Genomic DNA, 25,276 nt, shown 5'->3' with positions numbered 1-25,276 from the left:
GTGTACAAATGCATCTGAGAGGTTCCTCACCTTTTGCATGATGTGCAGTCATGAAACAACTTCATCATTAAGGGTTTATATGATACTCAAAATTGCACTGCAATTACTGGCAGAATTACTTCTCAAAGGTTGTGATAAAACACTGCCAGACCAATCTCTCCTGCTCTGCCACACCCACCGCCTTCCGGCCTCTTCATTTTCCGTCTCTTAGGGAGGGCTGGTGGCATGAAAACCAAAGGGAGGATAGATCAAGACACATCTAAATCAGTTTGTCCAGCAGACCTTCTCTGCACTAAATCACTCTTGGCACCTCTCTGGAGTCCTCTTATAGTACAGTTGGACTTACCCAGGCAGTTAATCAAGACTGCATTACATCAAAACCTTATCTGACAGCTTGGACTTTGGTTGTGACGAACAAGCCAATTGTTTGGTCTCTTGGAATTACTATAATACACTTACTTCATGTTTTTTAATATAAAAAAGTAATGCTACTGAACATTTCAGTGTGAGGGCCCCAGTGAACAGAAGCTGCAATGTTACTGGTCACCATGCACTGTAAAGAGCATTCTGACTAGTTGCACCACTGCATAGTTGGGGGGCTCCACCGCACAAGATCAGAAAAAAGTTGCAGAGTGTTGTAAACTCAGCCAGCTCCATCATGGACACTAGCTTCCCCAGCATCAAGAACATCTTCTAAAGGTGCTGCCTCAAGACAGCAGCATCCATCATTAAAGACCCTCACTATCCAAAGCATCCCCTCCTCTCATTAACCGTCAATCAGGAGCTGCAGCAACCTGAGGCCACACTGAATTCTTTAGAAACATCGTCCCTGCAGCATCAGATTTCTGAACCGTCCATGAACATTACCTGCCTATTTTGCTCTGTTTCAGTACTTACCAGTTCTTATAGATTTCTTTTTGTAATTTAGAGCACTATACTGCTGCTGCAAAACAAATTCCACAACGGTTTCTGAATTATTGGACAGAGATGTACGTGAGACTGTCACTCTGTTTCCTATTAACTCTGACAGATAAGTATGACCATTTCTAGGGCACTTTTCAAAGAAGAACTGGTGAATTCTTGATGCTTTCAGTGAAACAAGTGACAACCAACATCACAAGAGGGTGGTCTGGTCAAATTCCAATATTACTGTATTCAGGACTTCACTGTGCTGATAGCAGACACATTCACCGAGGCAGGATGGTTTCTGCTCAACTGTGAGGTTGTAACTAGCCACACAGAGTACTTGGGTGTCTCTTAAGGATTCTGGGCAGTTCAAACAAAGGCTTAAATGTAAATACAAGTTATTCTTATTACCTGTGTTCCAGCCAACATGTAGAATTTACCAGGGACTAGTTTTCAAATACCTGATCTCGATAATAATTCTCCATCGACTCCAACTCCTCCTGTTGTCGCTTCTTGTGCTCCTCTCTTTTCTCTTTGGTATAAGCCTTCAACTCACGCAGCCTCTGCTTCTGAATCTCCAAGCCCCCTTCAAACAAGTTCTTGAAAATCTTTAGGATTGTGTAAGTAATGAAATAATTAGATTACATTACATTTAGATTAGATTTATTAGTCAGACGTACATCAAAACAGACATCATAATTGTTTTAGATTGAATTACTGGATGTATGACTGCAATGGTAAAGTTCAAAGTACAATAAATTTATTATCAAAGCACACATGTGTCACCATGTACAACCTTGAGATTTGTTGTCTTGGAGGCTTCCAAGAAACAATAGAATCAATGAAAGACTGCACCCAATGGGATGGATAAAAAACCAATGTGCAAAGTCAACAAACTGTGCAAATATAAAGAAAAAAATAGTAATAATAATAAATTTTATTATCAAAGTACTGGAGATTCACTTTCTTGTGACCACTCATCAAGGCTGTAGAATAATAACTAAAACAGAATCAGTGAACGACCACCCAACTGGGGCACTCATCCAGAGTGCAGAAACCAACAAACCATGCAAATACAAAAAGAAGAAACAATAATAAATATCAAGAACATGAGATGGAGAGACCATGAAAGGGAGTCTACTGGTTGTGGGAACATTTCAATGATGAGACAAGTGATAACTGTTCCTGAAACTGGTGGTGCAGGTCCTGAGGTTCTTGTACCTTCTTCCTGAAGGCAGCAGTGAGAACAGAACATGTCCTGGGTGGTGGGAGTCCTTGATGATGGAAGCTGCTTTCCTATTACAACTGCACAGTGATGGGGTAAGTGAAATTATCCCCACTGGTTGAGAGGTAATAACTGTTTCTGAACCTGGAGATGTGGGTCCTGAGGCTCCTGTACCTTCTTCCTGATAGCAGTAGCAAGAAGAGATCATGACGTGTGTGGTGGGAGTCCTTGATGATGGATGCTGCTTTCCTGTCACAGCACTCCCTGAAGATGTGTTCAATGGTGGGGAGTACTTTACACATGAACTGGGACGCATCCACTAATATTTTTAGGATTTTCCATTCAAAGGCATTAGTGTTTCCATACCAGACCATGAAGCAACCAGTTCATATACTCCCCATTACCTCTATAGAAGTTTGTCAAAGTTTTAGATGTCATATTGAAGCTTCGCAAAACTCCTAAGGAAGTGAAGCACTGCCGTGCTCTCTTCATAATTGCACTTATGTGCTGGGCCCAGGACAGATCCTCTGAAATGATAACATAGAGGATTTTAAAGTTGCTGACTCTCTCCATCTCTGTTCCCCTGATGATGACTGGCTCTTGAGTTATCTACAATAAAAATGGTGATCACTCAGGTATGATTTTCAAATCATCTCTGTAGTCTTTGTGGTCTTTTCTGCAGAATGAAAGATAGTAATGAATTCTGGAATGCCTGTGCCTACGTTGGCACTGGTGATGCACAGGAATGGAAAGGGATAGCTGGTTCTATAGACTTGGATTCAGGTGGTTGTGGTTAAAGATCAGGAATTATAGAATCAGAATTTTAACTACAAATTTCACAACATATGCCAGTGATAGTAAACCCAATTCTAGATTCTGATTTTGAAATTTAATGCTCAACTGCTTTTTGTCCCCACAGGGTCAAAAATAAAAGCAGTACCAGCCCAAATGCAATTGCCAGCTACTGGCGCACACACTTAATGTTTTAGGAACAGCTTCTTCCCCTCTGCCATCAGATTTCTGAATGATCCATGAATACCACCTTGCTATTTTTGCTCTCTTTTTGAACTACTACTTTAATATTATTATATATTTTTTTTATTATAATTTATAGTATGTATTTATGTATTCATGAGATACAGTATGCCAGTGAAAATAGACTTAATTCTGATCAATAACCTTGGATATGCACTTGCTTGCTCTAATCAACAATTGGTATTTAAATAGGATGCATACTTATGCCTTTCAGCTTATCCAGTCTATCCTGACCCAGGCTAGTAACTCATTAGCCCCCTTGCTCTAACTCATTGCCCAATTTTCCCCAGCATATATTACACACAGGTCTGTATGATGCCTTAACCAGACCTCCCAGACAGACACACTTACTAATCTTCTGGGAAGAGATTAGCAGCTGGGCAGGGGAAGAGATCTAATAATGTGGTCAGAGTCTCCCTTTAAGCAAAGTTCAGCAGACCACAATGACTCAGGGGAATTCCTGGGCCAAGGCCACTCCTTGGAGAATTAACATTCAGGATGGGATTCAGAAAGAGTCCATGCAATAGGAGCTGACAGAAACCCAGTGGAAGCAGCAAAAGGGAGGGCTCTGACTCAAACACCCACCTATGGAAGACTGTAGCCATTTCATTCTCCTCAGAGTGCAAGCAAGTCATCCTCATTGGAGCCCTTAATAATAGTCATAAGAGTCAGAGGGCAAAGGTCCTTGTACCTAACCAAACTTCTCTTAAATGTTAAGCCCGCCTCCACCACTTCTTCTGGCAGCTCATTCCAGTCTTACCACAATCTCTCCAAGTGAAGACCTTCCCCCTCATGTTCACCTTAAACATTTTACCTTTCAACCTTAACCCATGACCTCTAATTGTAGTCTCAACCAACTGTGGAAAAATCCTGTTTGCATTTACCCTATTTACTGCTCATTATTTTGTATACCTCTATCAAATATCCTCTCACTCTCCTATGCTCCAGTGAAAAAAAGACCTATTCAACCTTCCCTTATAACTCACATCTGCAAGTCCCAGCAACATCCTTGTAAATTTTCTCTGCACTTTCAATCTTATTGATATCTTTCCTGTAGGTAGATGACCAGAAATGCACACAAGGACTAACATTTACATGCAATCAACAGCTTTTATTCCACTGTCAACCTCAGGGCTATTTTTTTAAAAATGGTAATCCTAATCTTGGCTTTGGTTTTAACTCATTAGTGTATACTGTCCCCACTTCCAGAAACGTAGCCTACCAGTCACCTAGCTCTGACATTGGCCAATTAAACCATCCTCCCTTGGCTCGTTACTTGAAGATGGTGCTGTAATAGATCAAATGATATCATGTACTACTCCACAAGACCATTTTAATACAGTAAACTCCAAGACCTGGGCCTCGACAGCCCCTTGTGCAATTGGATCCTGGATTTCCTGACTTGCAGACCCCAGTCAGTTTTGATTGACAAAAACCATCTCCTCCACAATCTCCATCAACACAGGTGCACCACAGGGCTGTGTGCTTAGCCCCCTGCTCTACTCGCTTTACACTGTGACTGTGTAGCTAAGTACAGCTCCAACACCATATTCAAGTTTGCTGAGGACACAGAGACAAGAAAATATGTAGGAGCTAGAAATCTGAGCAACACACACAAAACGCTGGAGGAACCCAGCAGGCCAGGCAGCATCTATGGAAAAAGAGTAAACAGACTATGTTTTGGCCACAGAGTACATCACGGGTAAAACCTTCCCGACCACTGAGCACATCTACATGAAATGCTGTTGTAGGAAAGCTGCATCCATCATCAGGGACCCCCACCACCCAAGTCCAGCTCTATTCTCACTGCTGCCATCAGCAGAAACTACAGGTGCCTCAGGACGCCCACCACCCAGGTCATGACCTCTTCTCGCTACTGCCATCAGGAAGGTGGTACAGGAGCCTCAGGACCCACAGCTCCAGGTTCAGAAACAGTTATTACCTCTCAACCAGTGGGAATAACTTCACTCACCCCATCACTGTATAGATCTCAGAGAAAAGCTTCCCTCATCAAGGACACCCAGCAACCACAACATGCTCTCTCCTCACTGCCTTCACCCTATAACCCTTCATGCCCTGACTTATCAAGAATCTATCAACATCTGCCTTAAATATACCCACTGATTTGGCCTCCACAACCAACTGTGCCAATTAATTCTGCAGATTCTCCACTCACTGGCTGAAGAAATTCTTCCTCAGCTCCACTCTAATTGGATGCCCCTCTAATCCAAGGCGTGCTCTCTAGTCCTAAACTCCCCCACCATAGGAAGCATCCTTTCCACAACCATCCTACTGAGGCCTTTCAACATTCAATGGGGTTTAATGAGGTCCCTTCTCATCTTCTGAGTTCCAGGGAGTATGGTGCAGAGCCAGCAAATCATATGGTAACACTTTCATTCCAGGAAATTAAAGGGTTATTCCCTTCGATCCTTGCTGTTACTTCTTCAAACTCCCCACTGAGTGACTTTGATTTATAGACACTTTAAAATGACAATGTGTATGGCCATACTTTTCCCACCTCGCATTGGCTAACAAACCTGAAATTACTCAGTCTAACGATTGCCCTACACCAAGGTTGTAACCAGAAGAGACAGTCGGAGCCTTTGCTGTTTGTGTTCTTGGTTCTGCTAGTGGCCTAGTCCTGGCACTGCATCGACCTGCCCGGAGTATTCTACAGACCCTCAAATGATCTGAAGGGGATAGAAGACTAAATACATGGTGAAATTCCTGAGAAGCGTAAGAACAAAAACCAATCACAGGCAGCAGAGCAGCTCCACGTGGAGTGAAATTACAGTTGGAGTGAGTGGCTGTGGTGGAGCCACAATTCGAAGGTAGTTCTGGCTCTGTCACAATTAAAGTAATCATGTTCACCTAGCAGAATGTCAGATGAGGAGGTGGGGAGATGGAAGAAGATGATCAGCGAATAAGTAGAATAGCAGAGGGTAGGAAAGATAGAACTGAAAAATTTCCAAGCTCCATATGAAGGATAAGAAGATGTTACAGAAAAATTGAAGGCTTAAAAAAAATACCAGCTAATCAGATTTTTAAAAAGACTTGTTGCTGCATAACTTTGCTTGGTAAAAGCCTGCCCAGATCTCCCAGGACCAAGGAATCTATCTCTTTTCTCAGGTCTTTTTTTTTTTTAAATACATTGCCTTTCACTGACACAGCAAGAAGTCACTGCAAAATAATTTGCTTCATTGCAGTTAATCTGTTAGTCATAGAGGAAATACTGTGACCATCCTCCTTATCTACACCCTCCTAGATTTTATAAGTCTCCAAGGTCATCCCTCGTTCTCTTTCACTCTAGGGAAAAGTCCCAGCCTAAGTGGCTTCTCCTTGGTTAAGCCCACGTCTTAGGTGACTGACATCCTTGTGAATCTTTCAGGGCAACATCCTTATGAATCTTTTCTGCACCTTCTCTAGTTAAATCACAGCCTACCTACAGCAGAACAATCAGAATTACACACAATACTCCAGGTATGGTGTCACCAATGCCACATTGGTGAGAGTGTACCTGCGAAATTGTGCACAGCTCTATAGTCACCCTGCTATAGGAAGGATGTGATTAAACAAGAGGGGGGCAGAAAAAGAGCAGGAGATGCAGTTGATCTCTGCTGACAGATACGGCAACAGTTCCATGCCTCACCCTTTCTTCACGAGTCCTTGCTCTCATCATCTTTGCATGGAGCTGGACATGATAGTCGTTGTAGTATTTTTTGGCACGAGCAATCTGCTGCCTCTGTTCCTTCATCTTGTTTTGGGCCAACTTCTGGTGCCGGATTCGTTCCTTAAACTCTTTCTGAAGGTGAAACAGGAACATAGCTGAGTGGAAGGGATAATTTTCCTGTAATAGCTACCAGCATAGTACCACAAAGGCTTTTACAATGTGTACACATTTATCTCATCAGTGGCAGGAGATTTGGTATGTCACCAAAGTCTAGCAAATTTCTACAGGTGTACTGTGAAGAGTATTCTAACTGGTCTGGAGGGACCACTGCTTCAGCAGGTTGTAAAATTAGCCAGCTCCATGGTGGGTACTAGTCTCTCTGCCATCTTCAAAAGGTAATGCCTCGAGATGGCAGCACCCATCACTGAACGACTCCCCCACCCAGGACTTTCCCTCTTCTCACTGCCCCCATCAGACAGGAAGTACAGGAGCCCGAAGACCCCCTTCAATGTGTTAGGAACAGCTTCTTCCCTTCCGCCACTATACTGCTGCCACAAAACAAAAACATTCACAACATATGTCAGTGATAATAAACCCGATTGACTCACAGAAAGGAAACTAAATTCAGAGTGGGTACCTCCAGCTGATACAGCCAAGGTAAAAGGAATTACGTTCCTGAGCACATTTGACATCCTGTGATGCTCCGAAGTAATTTGAAATGTAGGGGCTGCTGTTTTTGTGGTGAAATAGGACTAATAGGCATATGGTCAGGTACCAGGTACACAAGTGATCAGTTTTAAAAGACATGTTCTAGATCCCTAGAGCACTAAAACACAGAAACAGGCTCTTCAGCCCATCTAGTCCATGGCAAACCCATACTTGGACCATAGCACTCCATACCCTCCCATCCATGTACTCATCCAAACATTTCTTAAATGTTGCAATTGGACCCACATCTACCACTTCTGCTGACAGCTCGTTCCACACTTATACCACGCTCCAAGTGAAAAAGATTCCTCCCCCATTCAGGTTCCATTGAAATATTTCATCTTTCACCCTAACCCATGACCTTTAGGTCTAGTCTCAGGAAAAACCCTGCATTCATCCTACCTATACCCCTCAAAATCTCCCCTCATTCTCATTGTCTGAGGAATTTTTGCCATCCAGGGCAGCAGTGCCCTGGGGATACGTCCAGAAACAGCAGGGATCTCAACAAACTCACACACTCACGCTCTCTGACAGTCCAGCCCACTCTCTGTACCACATTGGATATGCTCAGATTTTTGCAGTTAAAATTTTCTATATACTGAGACTTGAACCCACAATCTAATGGATAGGTCAGCAAGAAGATTACTTTCTGAGAAATTACTATCTCCTGCAAAAAGGCAGTTACCATGCTGGTGCAATCCAAAATAATGAAACATAAATTTACTATCTCTTTCAATGTTATTTAATTAAAAAGCATCTGTGAGTCTCACCAGCCGCTGGTTGTGATCCTGTTCTTTTTTAATGATGTCCATCAGCAGATCGTGCTTTCTCTGGGCGTCTTCAATCTGACAAAGTGAAAGCGGCAGGTGTTAGACAGCCAGGAGGGTTTTACCCAGTGTCACACAATATTTGAAAACACCAAACAACCCCCACCCTTCCCCCAAACGATGAGGTAGCTGTAACTCACAGCTGACTGGAGTTTAGCTTGGCTCCGGTCTTGCTCAGAACTGGACCTAGTCAGCTGCTCTATCTGCCTGAGCTGCTGCTTCCACATTCGGTTCATTGTGTGTGGAGAGACCGAAAGGTAGGGGAACTCCTCAAGCAGCAAAGGAAGGAGGTCATTATCATGTATCTTCACTGCAAAGGAAAAAGCATATTTAGGCAGCCTTCATAGTGTTTAAACTTTAACAAAAAAGTGTTCAATTGCACAGTAGAAAGGAAGCACAACTTTGATCAGAACAGCAGATTGCAGTTTACCAATCAAGCACCAGATGGCAGCAAACATGAACTGATGCTGGAACACCAGCAGAGGGCAGACAACACACTTGATTCAGACCCCAAGGGCTAAAATAATCACATTAAATACAGCATGGAATATATAATACTGAACCTACAAAAACTGTCTCTTATCCTTCAACAAAAAATATTACAGGAATTAAGACAAACAGCCATAGAATCTCTCACTCACGCAACTGCCAGTGAATGAGTCAAAGACCACCAGAGATTATTTGACACCCAAAAGGAGAAACAGGCAGGTTGTAGCTCTCACAAATGCAGGAGATTCTGCAGATGCTGGAAATCTTGTGCAATGCACACATAAAATGCTGGAGGAACTCAGCAGGTCAGGCAGCAGCTACAGAGGGGACAACAGACAATGTTTCAGGCCAGGACCCATTTGATGGAGTGGTCTAGGGCACTGGAATCAGGCCAATTTGTGGAGGCTCCTGAGGGAGAACTATCCCAAGTGGAATCCATGGCTGGACACCCTGCGTCTGTACGACTTGCTTGCACCAGTGCAGGTCACAGATCTGGAACAGAAGCTCACATTGCACAATACTAATTGCCAATGCACAGGTCTGTGCATTCTAGTGGGAAAATCATAGATTTCATGGCACATCATTACATTTCCTCCCTGTTCTTAAACAATACTGAGGATGGTTCCATTTGAGGGCGAGTCTCGGACTAGAGGGCACAGCCACAAAATAGAAGGACGTCCCTTTATTACAGAGATAAAGAGGAATCCCTTTAGCTAGAGAGTGGTGAATCTGTGGTACTGATTGCCACAGTCAGCTAAAGAGGCCAAGCAATTTGGGATATTTAAAGCAGAGGTTGATAGGTTCTTGATTAGTAAGGGCAAAGGTTACGGGGAGAAGTTCAAAGTACATACAGTATATGTCACCATATACAACCCAGAGATTTGTTTTCTTGCAGGCATTCACAACAAATCCGAGAAACACAATAGAATCAATGAAAGACTGCACCCAACAGGACGGACAACCAGCCAATGTGCAAAAGACAACAAACTGTGCAAATACAAAAGGAAAAACAGAAATTACAATAATAAATAAATTAATAAATAAATAAGCAATAAATATTGAGAACATGAGATGAAGGATCCTTGAGAGCAAGTCTATAGGTTGTAGGAACAATTCAGTGATGGGGCAAGTGAAGTTAACCCCTTTGGTTCAAGAGCCTGATGGTTGAGGGGTAATAAGTGTTTCTGAACCAGTGGTGTGAGTCCTGAGGCTCTTATACCTTCTACATGATGGCAGCAGCGAGAAGAGAGCATGGCCTGGGTGGTGGATGCTGCTTTCCCGTGACAGAAAGCAGGAGATTGCATTGAGAGGAAAAATAAATGAGCCACAATTGAATGGCGGAGCAGACTTGATGGACTGAATAGCCCAATGTCTTTATAGTTTAAATGGCGTATTACAGGAAAGCTTTGTCATCAGCAGTGCAAATCCAGTTATTTTCTTATCAATATCAAAGGTCTTGAAGTGCACAGGGGTGAAGAAATGTTGAATGCTTGCTGAAGCAGAGAATGTGAGATAAGGAGCAGGCTGTGCAGGAGCTGCAGTTAATCCTGGAACTGGAGAGTATTTAACTGTAGGGGCAAGTCGATGCTTTGTCAAAGAAGTTTGGAAAATTGAGTTTGCCCCCTTTTTGTCATGGGCAGACAAGGGTTCAGCAGCTGTGTGGTGGAATGTACACTTCTCCCAAAAGCCAATCTTAGACATTTTAAAAGATTTTTTTGCCAAATTCCATCTGATAATATGGTAGTTTATGGAGCCAAGAGCAAGATGAATAAAAATAAATACTAGAACACTAACCAACTAGATAGTTGAAGAGATTAAGCAATACATAATGATTAAAGGACACTGGGTTTATAAGCAGTTCTGCACAGAGCTTTGGCATTTCTCAGCATAAAGACTGAAAGAATGCAGAGAAAATTTACAAGGATGTTGCCAGGACTTGAGGATCTGTGTTATACAGAAAGGTTGAATAGGTTTGGTCCTTTTCACCCCTGAGGAGTAAGAGAATGAGGGGAGATTAGACAACATTATGGGAGGTATAGATAGGGTAAATGCAAGCAGACTTTTTTCTGAGGTTGGGTGACATTAGAACTAGAAGTTATATTTTAAGGAACGAAGGTGAAATATTTAAGGGAAACATTTCACTCAGAGGGACAAGCTGTCAGTGAAAGTGGTGGATGCAGGTTCAATTGCAACACAAGAAAAGTTTGGCTAAGTACATGGTTGGGAGGGGTACGGAGGGCTATGGTTCAAATATGAATCGATGGGAATAAACAGATTATTAGTACTGCCCTACTTTAGGATCATCAGGAGAATGGAGATCGCAGGACGCAGGCAGGGAGTGCAGCCACTTGATGGCCATTATTCCCACTCAGATTACCCAACTCACTTCTGCTGCGTTCCAGAACCATTCTAGAGTCTGTGACTCCTAATCTTGTTTCCAGCCCTCCTCTATCTTGACCATCTTCTGAATCAAGCGAGCCATACTTTCTCTGTCTTTCCCCGATTCTTCTCCCTCTGATCCACCATCTGCAGCCCAGTCCAGAACCATTACACCTGAAATTCTGTTCCTGAATCCTTCCCACTTGTTTCACCATTGTCCAAGCCCAAAGACCGACCTCATCTTTAACCATTTCCCCAGGTACCCATTTACCCATTCTCCCTGTCATCTACAATCTGGGTGCTGCCTCCTGCCAATTAAACTGAACAAATGTACCGTCTAGGCCAGCTTTCCCCTGAATGTACAACAGTGAAACAAATTAAAACAGAGATTAAAACAACAGCAGCAAATACCAGGGTAAGGTTCACATGGTAGGGAGTGTGGGCGGGTACGGGACGGGTGCTTTATCCAATGTACTTTGGCTCTGTTGCAGTTCTGTACAATTATACTTGGTGGTTCCACAAGTTAACACGTTTTTCCTCAAAATCACAACTTCCCATTCAGCAAAAAAATCAAGCTATTTCTTTGAATTCTTACTCGGTGTTGCTTTTCTTGGCTTCGCCACTCCTGCTGGTGTCCACTGGCCGTGCTTTGGCTTTTGTGGTGTGGTTTTTGCAGAGTAAACTCTCTCTGGCTGAGGAGTTCTTGGAGTCTCTTTGAAGATATTTTCTTTATATTCTTGTTCCTTCATAACAGATGCAGAACAGATGTCAAGTACCCGACAGGAGTAGTCTGCTGGTTTTATTTATTGACCAGAACATCCCCTCCCACTGTGGGATGAGTTAGCACATTTCATACAGGAATAAAAATTCAATGTTGTGAGCCAAACTACAGTGCAACTCATTTCTACTAAAAAGTATTCTGGATACGTCCAAAACTAATAGTCCAGTGGTTATAACTCTCTGTCCTTCAGTTGGGACAGAGCAGGTAAAGTCATTTTGGAAAAAAAGTCACCAATTCAATGACTTACTGTTTTCTTGACTTTAGACTTTTCTTTTCCAATTTTTGCTTTCTCCTTTTTCTTGTAGTTTTCCAGTTCTTCTTTGTAATGTTCATTCACCACCTGCAGGGTGAAAAAATATCTAGGAATTTGTCGGGGAAGGCACTTACATTGAACATCTTACTACAAACCTAGATTACTAATCAGTCAATGCTTGCAACTCCCCTGAATTAACATTTTGTTGGAATGGGAACATTTTATTTAAAGAAAAACACAGAACACACTTCTTCCAACATAAAAGACTTGCAAATGGAAGATTCAACAAATTAATTTTATTCTATACAAAACTGTCATACTAGTGCTTGACTGCTCAATCCTATCAAGGAGAAAGGATGCTTCAAAGCATTGGTCCAAGTGGTCACTGGGAGCACAGTGACTTGAAGAGAGCAACTTGGCTTCCTCGACTGGTCAAGGAATAATTTTTAAAATTAGACAAAAGTCATTAAGAGAAGATCAGGTTTTATGCAGCAGAGATATATAAGCTACAGCCCAAAGTGAAGGCCATTCATCATCATGCTGTCCCCAACCAGACATCTTGTGGTTTATTCTGGATCAGATGAGTGAGTACCACTAGGCACCAAACTATTAGTGCACTTATAGGTAGTTCTTCCTCTTTGGATCACCTATCAACAATAAACTAATATACGATACAGTCCATAAAGTTCACATTTTTATACTCAGAGGTTTATTATAATTTTTTTTTTAAAAAATGAAAAAGTCAAATAAAAGAAATAGTGCAGGGGAACAGAAACAGAAACAGTCAGTAGCTTCAGTCCAAGGAAGCTTCAGCCAGCGCTTGGTTATACTGCCAGAAGATCATTACCTGGATTATATCATGGATAGCACAGAAGTGTCCTCACACCAACCTCTGCTGCCTCTCCACAGCCCTGTCACCTCTGCTTCCAACATTACTAACAAAGGAACCGTGCAATACAGATGATGTTGCTTCTAACATGCAAACATTTGACTCCAAATTTACAATATTTCATTCTTAGATGCAAGTACCTCTTGCTCCGACATCCTAAATCACGAAATAGATTTTTGCCATTCACCCTATTCAAAACCCGTACAAAGGTTCTAAATCTCAATGTCCCTGTTTTTCCCTCTCTACACCAATGGATGGGTGATTAGTACTGGATACATCCTGTTGACTGGATTTCAGAGTGCATCAGCCCATCCAACCAGAATTACAATGACTGAAGTTTCAAGGAGAAATCAGCAGGTCATATTCACTGTTTCCATGGTAACGTACTCACGTTTCCACTATCAACTGTGTACAGTATATCCCCAACACAAGATTCAGCAGTAAATATTCCTCAGCTTCCTGTGCTTTATGAATTTACTGAAGAAAATGCTTTACATTCAGTCCAATGGAATCAACTATCTGTATCACGGTCATCTTATTGTTTATTTCTCCCACAAAATCTCAGAACAGGAAAACTATGACAAAAGCTAATCGTTACTGTTGAATTCAAGAAACTGGTTCAAAGTGGAAAACAATGTAAAGATACATGCACAGAAGCCCCATTAAAAGAGAGAAGTTCTAATGTCACTTCAAATGCTGAAGTATATTACACTCTAATAGTTAAAGGTTAAATGTCAGTCATTACAATGTGGAACTGAATGTTACATTAACTATGCCCAATGGCAACATATACTAGCCTTTCTCGATCTTTTTCTTTGCCCTGAAGGAACCTTTGAAATAATTTTCAGGTCTCAGGGAACCCCTGCATAAAAATTATTATATCTAGAGCTCATGGTATATTAACATGGTCAGTTGTAGATATAATAATCCAAAAATAATTGGCAATGCTCTTTTGAGTAGAGAATGAATTTTTAGCCAACCTTTCATGAAAAAAACTTAAGCTTAGCTTACCTTTCTTGAAATTAATCCCTTTCTTTCCCTTTCATAAATTTAAAAAAACTCATAAGACAATTCTGAGTTGAACTTGAGATAAGAATACATGGATTTCACCTTCAACTGAAATGTAATAATTTCTATCCTTGCTCTTGATGCTTGTTAAACACTGCAAGAAGTTGAAAACGGCAGCAAAATGTTCATTGCTTTTCTATGAATGGCAGGATACTCTTCCTTCACAGAAATCCAGAACTTGGCCATAGGCAGGTCAGTAAATCTCATCTTGAGTGCATGATCAAAGTGCAGCTCACAAAGTTCTTCCCCTTCTCTCAAAATCAAGTTCTCCGACTGAGCAGAAGATTCAGAGAAAAGATCCCTCACCCAGTCATACACTTGTGTTGAAAGGGAGGAAAAGTTCTGTTCAATATTGTTCTGCAGTTCTTCTAAGTGGTTTTCAATAACACTTGAGAATTTCTGATCTCCTTCCTCACTCTCAAGCCCAACCAGCAGTGGAAACATTTGAAGATTCCCTTTGCAACATGCTTTTTCCAAAGATTCAGTTTCCTTTTAAATCCAAGAATCTTGTCACTTGAAGTCAAAACATTTTCTCCAGGGCCTTGCAGAGACTTGTTCAACTGGTCCATATCATGAAAAATGTCTGTTAGGTAGGCTAGTTCTGCTGCCATTCTTCAGCTTCAAAGCACTCAGCAAAACTTGGCCCACTATTTTCTTGAAAGTACTCCTGAAATTCACCCTTCCACTCAAACGCCCTGTTGAGATCTCTTTCTCTGCTCAGCCACCGGATTTCTATACGTAACAGGAGACTGGTGTGCTCTTTGTCCAGGTTTTCACAGTTTTTTTTTTATAAACATTCTCGAGTGAACTGGTATAAAGCTACCAAATAACTTTCTCCCTGAGTTTTTACTGACTGTGACTTAATTTTCAAAAGCTTTAATCTGTTTGTCTTGAGGTTCTAATAGTAGTTTAAAATAATCAGCACCTTTATTTGTCATATGGATGTGATTTGTAGTCAGTGTTCTAAGTTGTTTGTCACAGACTATGTGCACTGGAACAGGACAACTTGGATCACCAGTCCATGTAAAACCCACTGTAGAGATGGACTTGTTTTGTATGTTGTTGCACTAATGCAGTGAAAGGACAGAAGATTGAAATTCTTCATCATTAACTTTATCAGAATTGTCCGTAAGCCTAGGCCTAGAATCTTCCTCTTCAAAAATCGCCACTCTGGACCGTTTTTAGAATGAAAATTTCCCTCCAGTTTTCTACTACATGGGAAGCTTGTTTGCTCCCACAAGTCAGTTGGTGCCACAGAAGGGGAAGTTGGGGGAGGTAATTTGAGAGGAAGAGGCTGACCAAGTTGTACAACTCTATTCAATGCTTGGAAAAGCACATAGAAACATAGAAAATAGGTGCAGGAGTAGGCTATTCGGCCCTTCAAGCCTGCACCGCCATTCAGTATGATCATGGCTGATCATCCAACTCAGAACCCTGTACCAGCCTTCCCTTCATACCCCCTGATCCCTGTAGCCACAAGGGCCATATCTAACTCCCTCTTAAATATAGCCAATGGACTGGCTTCAACTGTTTCCTGTGGCAGAGAATTCCACAGATTCACCACTCTCTGTGTGAAGAAGTTTTTTTCTTAATCTCAGTCCTAAAAGGTTTCCCCTTTATCCTCAAACTGTGACCCCTCGTTCTGGACTTCCCCAACATCGGGAACAATCTTCCTGCATCTAGCCTTTAGGATTTTATACGTTTCAATAAGATCCCCCCTCAATCTTCTAAATTCCAGAGAGTATAAGCCTAGACGATCCAGTCTTTCATCATATGGAAGTCCTGCCATCCCAGGAATCAATCTGGTGAACCTTCTTTGTACTCCCTCTATGGCAAGAATGTCTTTCCTCAGATTAGGGGACCAAAACAGCACACAATACTCCAGGTGTGGTCTCACCAAGGCCTTGTACAACTGCAGTAGTACCTCCCTGCTCCTGTATTCGAATCCTCTTGCTATGAATGCCAGCATACCATTCGCCTTTTTCACCGCCTGCTGTACCTCCATGCCCACTTTCAATGACTGGTGTATAATGACACCCAGGTCTCGTTGCACCTCCCCTTCTCCTAATCGGCCACCATTCAGATAATAATCTGTTGAGCACTTCACGCTCAACAGCCTACCATGCTCCCCTCTGTGCAATACAGTGTTTGTCAACTGTCAAAGGCCTCTCCATCTTGCGTTAAAAAAAACTGGGAATGGACTCAACCAAATGAACACAGTCCTTCTGCACACTGCCATACTGGGTTGAGACTGCTAACAGAGCTGCTCGGTCACTGCCCACCACAGCGAGAGCTCGCATCAAGCGTTGCATCAAGTTCAAAAAACAAGGTTAATATATATCGTTAAACACAATCTCTTGTGTAACCCCAGCTCAGAAACCCTGACATATACACTCACAGTATAAAACACAGACACAAACTCAAATGCTGAAATGTCAGGCAGCATCTACGGAAGGGAATAACTAGTCGATGTTTTGGTTTAAGGTGTTTTCATCAGACTCCCATGTGTTTATGATATACGTTCACAGTAAAGATCTAAGAATCCTCAGTTTAATCATCCGAAATTCTGATGGTTCCCCACGTTCCCCCCCCAACCCACCAGGACCCCACTTCCCTGTGTTGCCTTTGGACTTGCTGGGTCCCAATTCCTATACTCTTTTTAAACTTATTGGTTTTACTGGAAAATTTTATTGGGACTGTGCAATATCTTAAGAAACTGTTGGGATATCAATTGGAACAACCACCAACAATCTGGAAAATCTGCTAGTCTGGTTCCAAAATCCTTAACGTTCTGGATTATCGGAGTTTTACTGTACTTGAAAAGGTATAATTTTATAACTGTGCAGGAAAAATTAAATAACTTACAGCAATATCAATAAAATTAAAAAATTACAGAGGAAGTTTAGAGAAAAAAGGAGGTTGCCGGGACTTGAGGACCTGAATAATAGGGAAAGGTTGAATAGGATGGGATTTTACTCCCTGGATCGTAGGAGAATGAGGTAAGATTTGATAGACATATACAAAATTGAGGAGGTATAGATAGGATAAATGCACAGAGGCTTTTTTCCACTTGAGGTTCGGTGAGGTTCTAAGTCAAGGGTAAAAGGTGAAATACTTAAGGGGAATCTGAGGAGGAACTTCTTCACTTAGAGGGTGGTGCAGCTGTGGAATGGACTGCCAGCAGAAGTCTGGTGGCAACATTTAAGAGAAATTTAGATAAGTACATGGATGGGAGGGTTATGGTCAAAGTGCAGGTCAATATGACTAGGCTTGGCATGAACTAGATGGGCCAAAGGGCATGTTTCTGTGCTATGGTACTTTAGGACTCTATAACAACAGTAGTTGCATAGTATTGGGAGGCAGTTATGTAGTGTAACTGAATGTTCTCAGAAATTATGTGTCGAGCAGAACAGCACATGTTGTGTCTACAGTGTATTTGTTGAGGGGCTACCAGCTGTGCCTGGTTAAGTATTGGTCCAGCTGTAACTTGCCTTTGCTTTCATCCTTTGCAGGTCCATTTCCTGCTGCAGCTCTCTGCGAATTTTCCGCATTTCACCCTTTGAATCCTTATTGAGAGCATCTTCAAAGTCAGCCAGTAGTGTTTGCCGAGGGGGCGATGGTGAGAGCGAGCGTGCTCGGGCACGTGCTGGCTTCCTGAGAAGTGGCATCACTTTACATTTGGCAAAAGACAAAAGCAAAATTCAATATTTTCAAATTATGACCAGTTTAAATTATTACTTATCAATAAATTGTCTCCATTAAGGAATTGCCAGTTTGTAAACATTGTACTTTAGCAGAGACACCCACTCATGAGCATTTTTATCAAAAATACATAATCATTTACATTACCCTGAAAAGTCACTCATCTATTTGCATTACCTAAATTACTGGTTCAAAAATGTCTTAATTGCCAGTTGGAGTTTATTTAGGCCAGAGACAGCTGTGTTTACCCTTCAGCTCTACAGATTTATAAATTAGACAAAGTTAATTAGATATCATAAACACAAGATATTCTGCAGATGCTGGAAATCTAGAGCAACACACCCAAAGTGCAGGAGGAACCTAGCAGGCCAGGCAGCATCTGTGGGTGGGTGGGTGGGAAAGGGGTTTGTTTTGCTGTTGTCATCTTGTCTTATTCTGTTGTTCTTGTTGCTTGTGTTGTTCTGCTGAACATTGTGGGCATGCAATGTTAGTGCCAGAATGTGTGCCTCCAGCACGTCCTTGGGTATATTGGTTGGCAAAATAAAAGCAATGCATTTCACTGTAAATTTCAATGTATTTGATAAATACATCTCAATCTGAATCTTTGAGGTGGGTGAAGATGGTTGGGCTCAGGACAATGCCCTGGGATGACCAACCCTCATCGTCTTCTGTGTTCAGTACGGCTCCAAGCATTGGATTGCTTCCCTTCAAGACTGCTTGCATGGTGAGTGTGAGTAGTGCAGGTTGATGCTTTTCCCAGAGCAAGTGGTGGGAGGGAAGGAGGGAGGGTCGGTGCTTTTGCTGCTGGTTGTGCATGGGGTGGGCAAGGAGGGGGTCTTTGGGATTCTAATGTTTTCTGTCATTCATTCTTTGGGGTTTCGTGGATGTCTGTGAAGATTACAGATTTCAAGTTGTATACTGTATACATTCTCCAATATTGAACACTCCAGTGTTGCTTGTGTAAGGGATGTACCCACAACTTTACTAGCCCTAATCTGCATGTCTTTGGATTGTGGGAGGAAACTGGAGCAGCCATAGGAAGCCCACACCATCACAGGGAGAATGTACAGACTCTTACAGACAGCTGCAGAAATTGAACCTGTGTGCCACTGCACAGACACGGTAACAGTGAACTCGCGAATGGGGTTCAATTCCTGCTGCTGAGTTTGTATGTTCTCCCACATGGGTTTCTCCTACATCCCAAAGATGTACAAGTTAGAATTAGTGAGTTGTGAACACGCTATGTTGGTGCCAGAAGCTTGGAGATAGTTGTGGGCTGCCCCTAGCACATCCTTGGACTGTGACAAATAAATGTACATGCACTTTGATGTACATGTGACAAATAAAGCTAATCTTTAAACCTTTAGGACTAGTGTGTCCTGTGTGCACCCTGCACTCAGCAACTTGCTTAGGTTTGTTCAGGAATACCTCTCAGACCTGTAATTCCTACTGCCCAAGCTGAAACATGTGGTAGCACCATCAGTTACAAAATCCATTCCACCTCACCATAATAGACAGAAATAGATCTCAATCATTGTAACATCCAACATCCTAGGGATCCTTGCTCAAAAGATCCAAAGGAACACCTTTCACAGAAGGAACGAGCTGTTCAGGCAGCTGCTGACCTCTACCCACTCCAGGTCTGCAAGTGCTGACTCAGTGTACCAATGAGGAATTAAGATCTACTGCAAGGAGCCGGGGTTTACCATAGCTGCAGTAAACACCGTCAACAAATGGACCATGGTTGTTTGCCTTAGCTTCTCCAAGAGCACTAGCCAGATCTGTGACATCTACCACCGGGAAGGACAAGGACAGCAAAGACCATGCAAGTACCTCAGAGAACTTACTAACCTCAAGAGTAGCATACAACAAGAGGTCAATTATGGAATGCAATGCCAGGTGTGGTGAAAGAAGATGCAATGGTAGTATTCAAAACTGAGTTTACAGACCATAACCATTCTGTCCCAGCTCATATGACTTGGAAGTAAATTACTGCTATTTTTTATTGATGAACCAAAGAAAACATCCTATCTGGATGCATCACAGCTTGGTATGGCAATAACTCTACACATGTCCACAAGGAACTGCAGAGACAAACAAGAGAAAGTCTGCAGATGCTGGAAATCTGAGCAACACACACCAGATGCTGGAGGAACTCAGCAGGCCAGGCAGTGTCTATGGAAAAAAGTATAGTCGACGTTTTGGGCTGAAATCCTTCGGCAGGACTGGAGAAAAAAAGCTGAGGAGTAGATTTGAAGGGTGGGGGAGGGGAGAGAGGAACACCAAGCAAAGGGTGAAACTTGGAGGGGGAGGGATGAAGCAAAGAGCTGGGAAGTTGATTGGTGAAAGAGATAGAAGGCCATGGAAGGAAGAAAAAAAGGGGCAAGGAGGATCACTAGAGGGAGACAATGGATGGGCAAGGAGATAACATGAGAGAGAGACAAAGGGATGGGAAATAGTGAAGGGGGGGCATTACTGAAAGCTTGAGAAATTGATGTTCATGCCATCAGGTTGGAGGCTACCCAAGCAGAATACAACGTGTTGTTTCTCCAACATAAGTGTGGCCTTATCCCGACAGTGGAAGAGGATATATTGGAATGGGAATGGGAAGTGGAATTAAAATGGGTGGCCACCAGGATATCCCACTTGTTCTGGTCGATGGAGCATAGATGCTCAGCGAAGCGAACTCCCAATCTACATCGGGTCTCACTGATATACAAGAGGCCATACCGGCTGCACCAAACACAGTATACGATCCCCAACAGACCCACAGGTGAAGTGTCACCTCACCTGGAGGGACTGTTTGGGGCCCTGAATGGTAGGGAGGAAGGTGGTGTAGGGGCAAGTGAGGTACTTGTTCTGCTTGCAAGGATAAGTGCCAGGAGGGAGATCAGTGGAGAGGGATGAGAGGACAAGGGAGTCTCGTAGGGAGTGATCCCTGTGGAAAGCAGAAAGTGGGTGGGGGCAGGGGGAGGGAAAATATGTTTGGTGGTGGGATCCAGTTGGAGGTGGCAGAAGTTTCAGAGAATTATGTGCTGGACACAGAGTCTGGTGGGGTGCTAGGTAAGAACAAGAGGAACCCCACCACTGGCAGCATGGTAGGAGGGTGGGTAAAAGCAGATGTGCATGAAATGGAAGAGATGCGGTTGAGGGCAGCGTTGATGGTAGAGGAAGGCAGCGTTGATGGTGGAGGAAGGGAAGCCCCTTTCTTTGAAAAAGGAGGACCTCTCCTTCGTTCTAGAATGAAAAGCTTCATCCTGAGAGCAGATGTGGTGGAGACAGAGGAATTGAGAGAAGGAGATGGTGTTTTTACAAGTAGCAGGGTGGGATGAGGTATGGTCCAGGTACCTGTGAGAGTCCATTGGTTTATAACAGATATCGGTGGATAAGCTGTCTCCAGAGATAGACAGTGTTGAGAAAGGAAAGGGAAGTGTTAGAAATGGACCAGGTGAATTTGATGGCTGGGTGGAAGCTGGAGGCAAAGTGGATGAAATCGACGAGTTCAGCAGGAATGAAGGAAGCAGCACCAATGCAGTTGTTGATGTAGCGTAGGAAAAGTGCGGGACAGTCACCAGGAGCTGCAGAGAGTTGTGGACACAGCTCAGCACATCATGGAAACCAGCCTCCCTTCTATAGGCTCTAATTACGCTGGCTGCTTTACTGATGCAGTGAGACCCAACCCACCCCAGATATTCTCTCTTCTTCCTTTTTACCACTGGGCAGAAACCTGATAATGTGTACGACTCGGCGCAAGGACAGTTCATACCCAGCTGATATTAGACTATTAAATAGTTACCTAGTACAATAAATTGGACTTCCAATTTATGAGTTACATCATTATGATCCTGCACCTCATTGTTTACCTGACCACAAGAGATTCTGCAGATGTTGGAAATCCTGAGCAACCCACAAAATGCTGGAAGAACTCGGCAAGTCAGGCAGCATCTATAGAGAGGAGTAAACAGTTGACATTTCAGGCTAAGAGCCTTCAACAGGAGAGGTCTCAGCACTGACTGTATATTCCACTCAGATGCTGCCTGACCTGCTGAGGTTCTCCAGCATTTCCTGTGTCTTATTGTTTACCTGCACATTCTCTGTAGTTGTTACACTTCATTCTGCATTATTATTGGGATACCTTGTTCTAGCTCAATGCTCTACGTAATGAACTGAAATACATTTTTCACTGTCTCTTGATACACCTGACAAAAATATACGGATTCAAGTTGTCCCTGGGCCTAAATTCTGGAACTCTCTCTCCCCCAGTTCTATGAGAACATCGAGTAAAAAGACTGCTGTGCCTCAAGGTGGCGCTGCACCACCATCATCTCTCCAGCTCAGATTAGGGTGACTAAAGCACGCTGGCTCTGCCGAAGACAACCGCATCCTGGAAATGGATAAATCTGCAAACCTCACTGCACAGTAATTCTACAGTACTGGGTTGCTCCCAGCAGAGATCCTCAGAGATTGAGGCTACTTGCCAAGAGCAAGTAGATCAGCTTGTTAAACCGATTACAAACAAGAAAGAATCTGCAGATACTAGAAATCCAAGCAACACGCAAAATGCTGGAGAAACTTAGCAGGCCAGGCAGCATCCATGGAAAAACAGACTATAGTTGACGTTTCGGGCTGAGACCCTTCAGCAAGACTGGAGAAAAAAAAGATGAGTCAGTGCTAGAAGGTGGGGGGAGGGGAGGAAGAAACACAAGGTGGTAGGTGAAACCGGGAGTGGGGGGGGTGAAGTAAAGAGCTGGAAAGTTGATTGGTGAAAGAGATACAGGGCTGGAGAAGGGGGAATCTAATAGGAGAGGACAGAAGGCCATGGAAGAAAGAAAAAGGGGGAGTAGTATCAGAGGGAGGCGATGGGCAGGCAAGGAGATTAGGTGAGAGAGGGAATGGGGGCATTACCAGAAGCTCGAGAAATCGATGTTCATGCCATTAGGTTGGAGGCTACTCAGGTGGAATATCAGGTGTTTCTCCTCCAACCTGAGCATGGCCTCATCGCGACAGTAGAGGAGGCCATTCATGCCCACAGTGAGGTTGAAGGAGCAACATCTTATATTCCATCTGAGTAGCCTCCAACCTGATGGCATGAACATCGATTTCTCGAACTTCTGGTAATGCCTCCCTTTCTCTATTCTCCCTCCCCTTTTCCCCTCTCACCTTATCACCTCCATCTGGTGCTCCTCCCTTTTTTCCTTCCATGGCCTTCTGTCCTCTCTTATTAGCTTCCTCCTTCTCCAGTGTTGTATCTCCGTCACCAATCAACTTTCCAGCTCCCCCAGTTTCACCCATCACCTTGTGTTTCTTCCTCCCCTTCCCCCCACCTTCTAACTCTGACTCACCTTTTTTTCTCCAGTCCTGCTGAAGGGTCTCGGCCTGAAACATCAGCCTGGCCTGCTGAGCACCTCCAGCAATTTGTGTGTGCAGCTTATTAACATTCACTTAGAATACTGAAATCCATTCACAGATTTTGCAGGGAATGTCACTTACAAATTGTATTACTCTCCCACACGTGGCCACCACACCCCCTGCTGCAATGCTCCTTTCCTACTAAAGGACATCTAATTAATGTTAACTTCCTTATTGCCTAAAAATGCACAGTACACCAGTTTCATGCTCAAAAGTGGTGCCAACTGGTGCAAGGTCCTTGGCATCAGTGTTCTAGTTTCCAAGCTGCCCAAGATGCTGGACACAATAGCATGGGGTTTCCCCCACCATTTCAGCTGGAGTTGTGGAAGCTGAGAGGGAATGTCAGTGCAAACACTGATCCTAAATGCTTCAATTAGATATATCATAATAGTGGGTGAACGAAGACCAGAGGGCACAGCCTCACGATAGAGATGAGGAATTTCCTTGGCCAGAGGAAAGTGGAATCCATTACCACAGACAGCTGTGGAGGCCAAGTCATGAGGTATATCTAAGGCAGAGGTTGATGGGTTCTGGATTAGTAAGGGTATCAAAGGTTATGGTGAGAAGACAGAAGAATGGGGTTGAGAGGCATAATAAATCAGCCATGATGGAATGGTGCAGCAGACTCTAAACAGCAGAAATATGGCCATTTTCCCCAAAGCCTTAGATAGGATCTTATAATATTACCTTGGACTTGACAACAACAAACCAGACTCCTCTCAGACTTGCATCTTTGCAGTTAAGGCATGCATATGTGCAGATGGAGTGTTTTGGTTTCAAATACAATTTTAAGCAAGTGACAGTAAATGGTGCATTGTCGAATTCTACACATGCTAGGCAGCATCAAATCATACTTGTATCCCGTAAGCACCAATGACATCAGCATAAAACAGTGACAGAACACAATAGAAATTGGAAATTAAATGGTTGATGGCAGAGAAAGATAATAATCTGGTAAATTTTAGCAAATAATTTGAACGGATTAACTCCAACCACTCATGTGTTGAATTTAGCAAGACTTTAACACTGAGCCTTTGATTGTTATTAATATTCCACATTTAAATTAAACATGCTGAAATGAACTAATGAGATTCAATTTGGAGGCACCAGTGAAAATCCAAAACTATGAAGGAAACAGAGCCCCAGTAACCTGACCAGGGTTCAGTTTCTGCTGCTGTCTGTAAGGAGTTTGTATGTTCTTCCCGTGACCACATGGGGTTCTTCTGTGTGCTCCAGTTTCCTGAGACGCATAGGTTGGTACGGTTAGTGGCTCACGTGGGTATAATTGGGCAACATTAACTCATTGGGCCAGAAGGGCCCCTTAATGTACTGTATTATGCTTATTTTTTAAATAAAGGGAAGGTAATAGAAATATTCAGGTCAGACAGCATCTGTGGGGGACAAGAAAAACCAACAGAGGTTGAAGAGCCTTCATCAGAATGCAGAGGAGAATGATAAGGTTGACACAAGGAAGAAGTTAACACTGAAGGAGATCAAAACTAGAGCCAAAATTGAGAATGCAGAAGAAATATCTTTACCCTGACATTTGAGAAGTGAGGGAAACTACCACTAGAAATGGATGAAAAAAATAAGACTAAAAGACATTGGAACAGAATTAGGCCATTCAGCCTATCAAGTCTGCTCCACCATTCCATCATGACTGATTTATTATTCCTCTCAGCCCTATTCACTTGCTTTCTCCCCATAAGTCACAGTTTGAGGATAAAGGGGAAGCCTTTTAGGACCGAGATTAGGAAAAACTTCTTCACACAGAGAGTGGTGAATCTGTGGAATTCTCTGCCACAGGAAGCAGTTGAGGCCAGTTCATTGGCTATATTTAAGAGGGAGTTAGATATGGCCCTTGTGGCTACGGGGATCAGGGGGTATGGAGGGAAGGCTGGGGCGGGGTTCTGAGTTGGATGATCAGCCATGATC

At 42.9% G+C, this 25,276-nt stretch overlaps 1 protein-coding gene across 2 annotated transcripts in view; it reads right to left on the bottom strand.

Moving 5' to 3' along the window:
- Positions 1 to 25,276, bottom strand: part of LOC140187273 (centrosomal protein of 95 kDa-like) — a 64,007-nt gene that overhangs the window by 8,353 nt on the left and 30,378 nt on the right. The window contains exons 14-21 of one of the 2 annotated variants that reach the window (XR_011883047.1): positions 17,722 to 17,900; positions 12,268 to 12,360; positions 11,835 to 11,982; positions 8,512 to 8,681; positions 8,315 to 8,389; positions 6,816 to 6,968; positions 1,368 to 1,514; positions 31 to 217 (exon numbers count right to left, since the gene is read on the bottom strand). Coding sequence is in view for 1 of the 2 variants with exons in the window: in XM_072242408.1 (XP_072098509.1) it covers positions 1,368 to 1,514; positions 6,816 to 6,968; positions 8,315 to 8,389; positions 8,512 to 8,681; positions 11,835 to 11,982; positions 12,268 to 12,360; positions 17,722 to 17,900 (965 nt within the window). In the remaining variant the exon portion in view is untranslated. The remainder of the gene's footprint in view (positions 1 to 30; positions 218 to 1,367; positions 1,515 to 6,815; positions 6,969 to 8,314; positions 8,390 to 8,511; positions 8,682 to 11,834; positions 11,983 to 12,267; positions 12,361 to 17,721; positions 17,901 to 25,276) is intronic. The other variant, XM_072242408.1, reaches the window with a different exon arrangement.

The sequence above is a fragment of the Mobula birostris genome, chromosome 24 (genome assembly GCF_030028105.1).
Source record: "Mobula birostris isolate sMobBir1 chromosome 24, sMobBir1.hap1, whole genome shotgun sequence".
Taxonomy (NCBI): domain Eukaryota; kingdom Metazoa; phylum Chordata; class Chondrichthyes; order Myliobatiformes; family Myliobatidae; genus Mobula; species Mobula birostris.
This window is presented reverse-complemented; position numbering and strand designations above follow the sequence as displayed.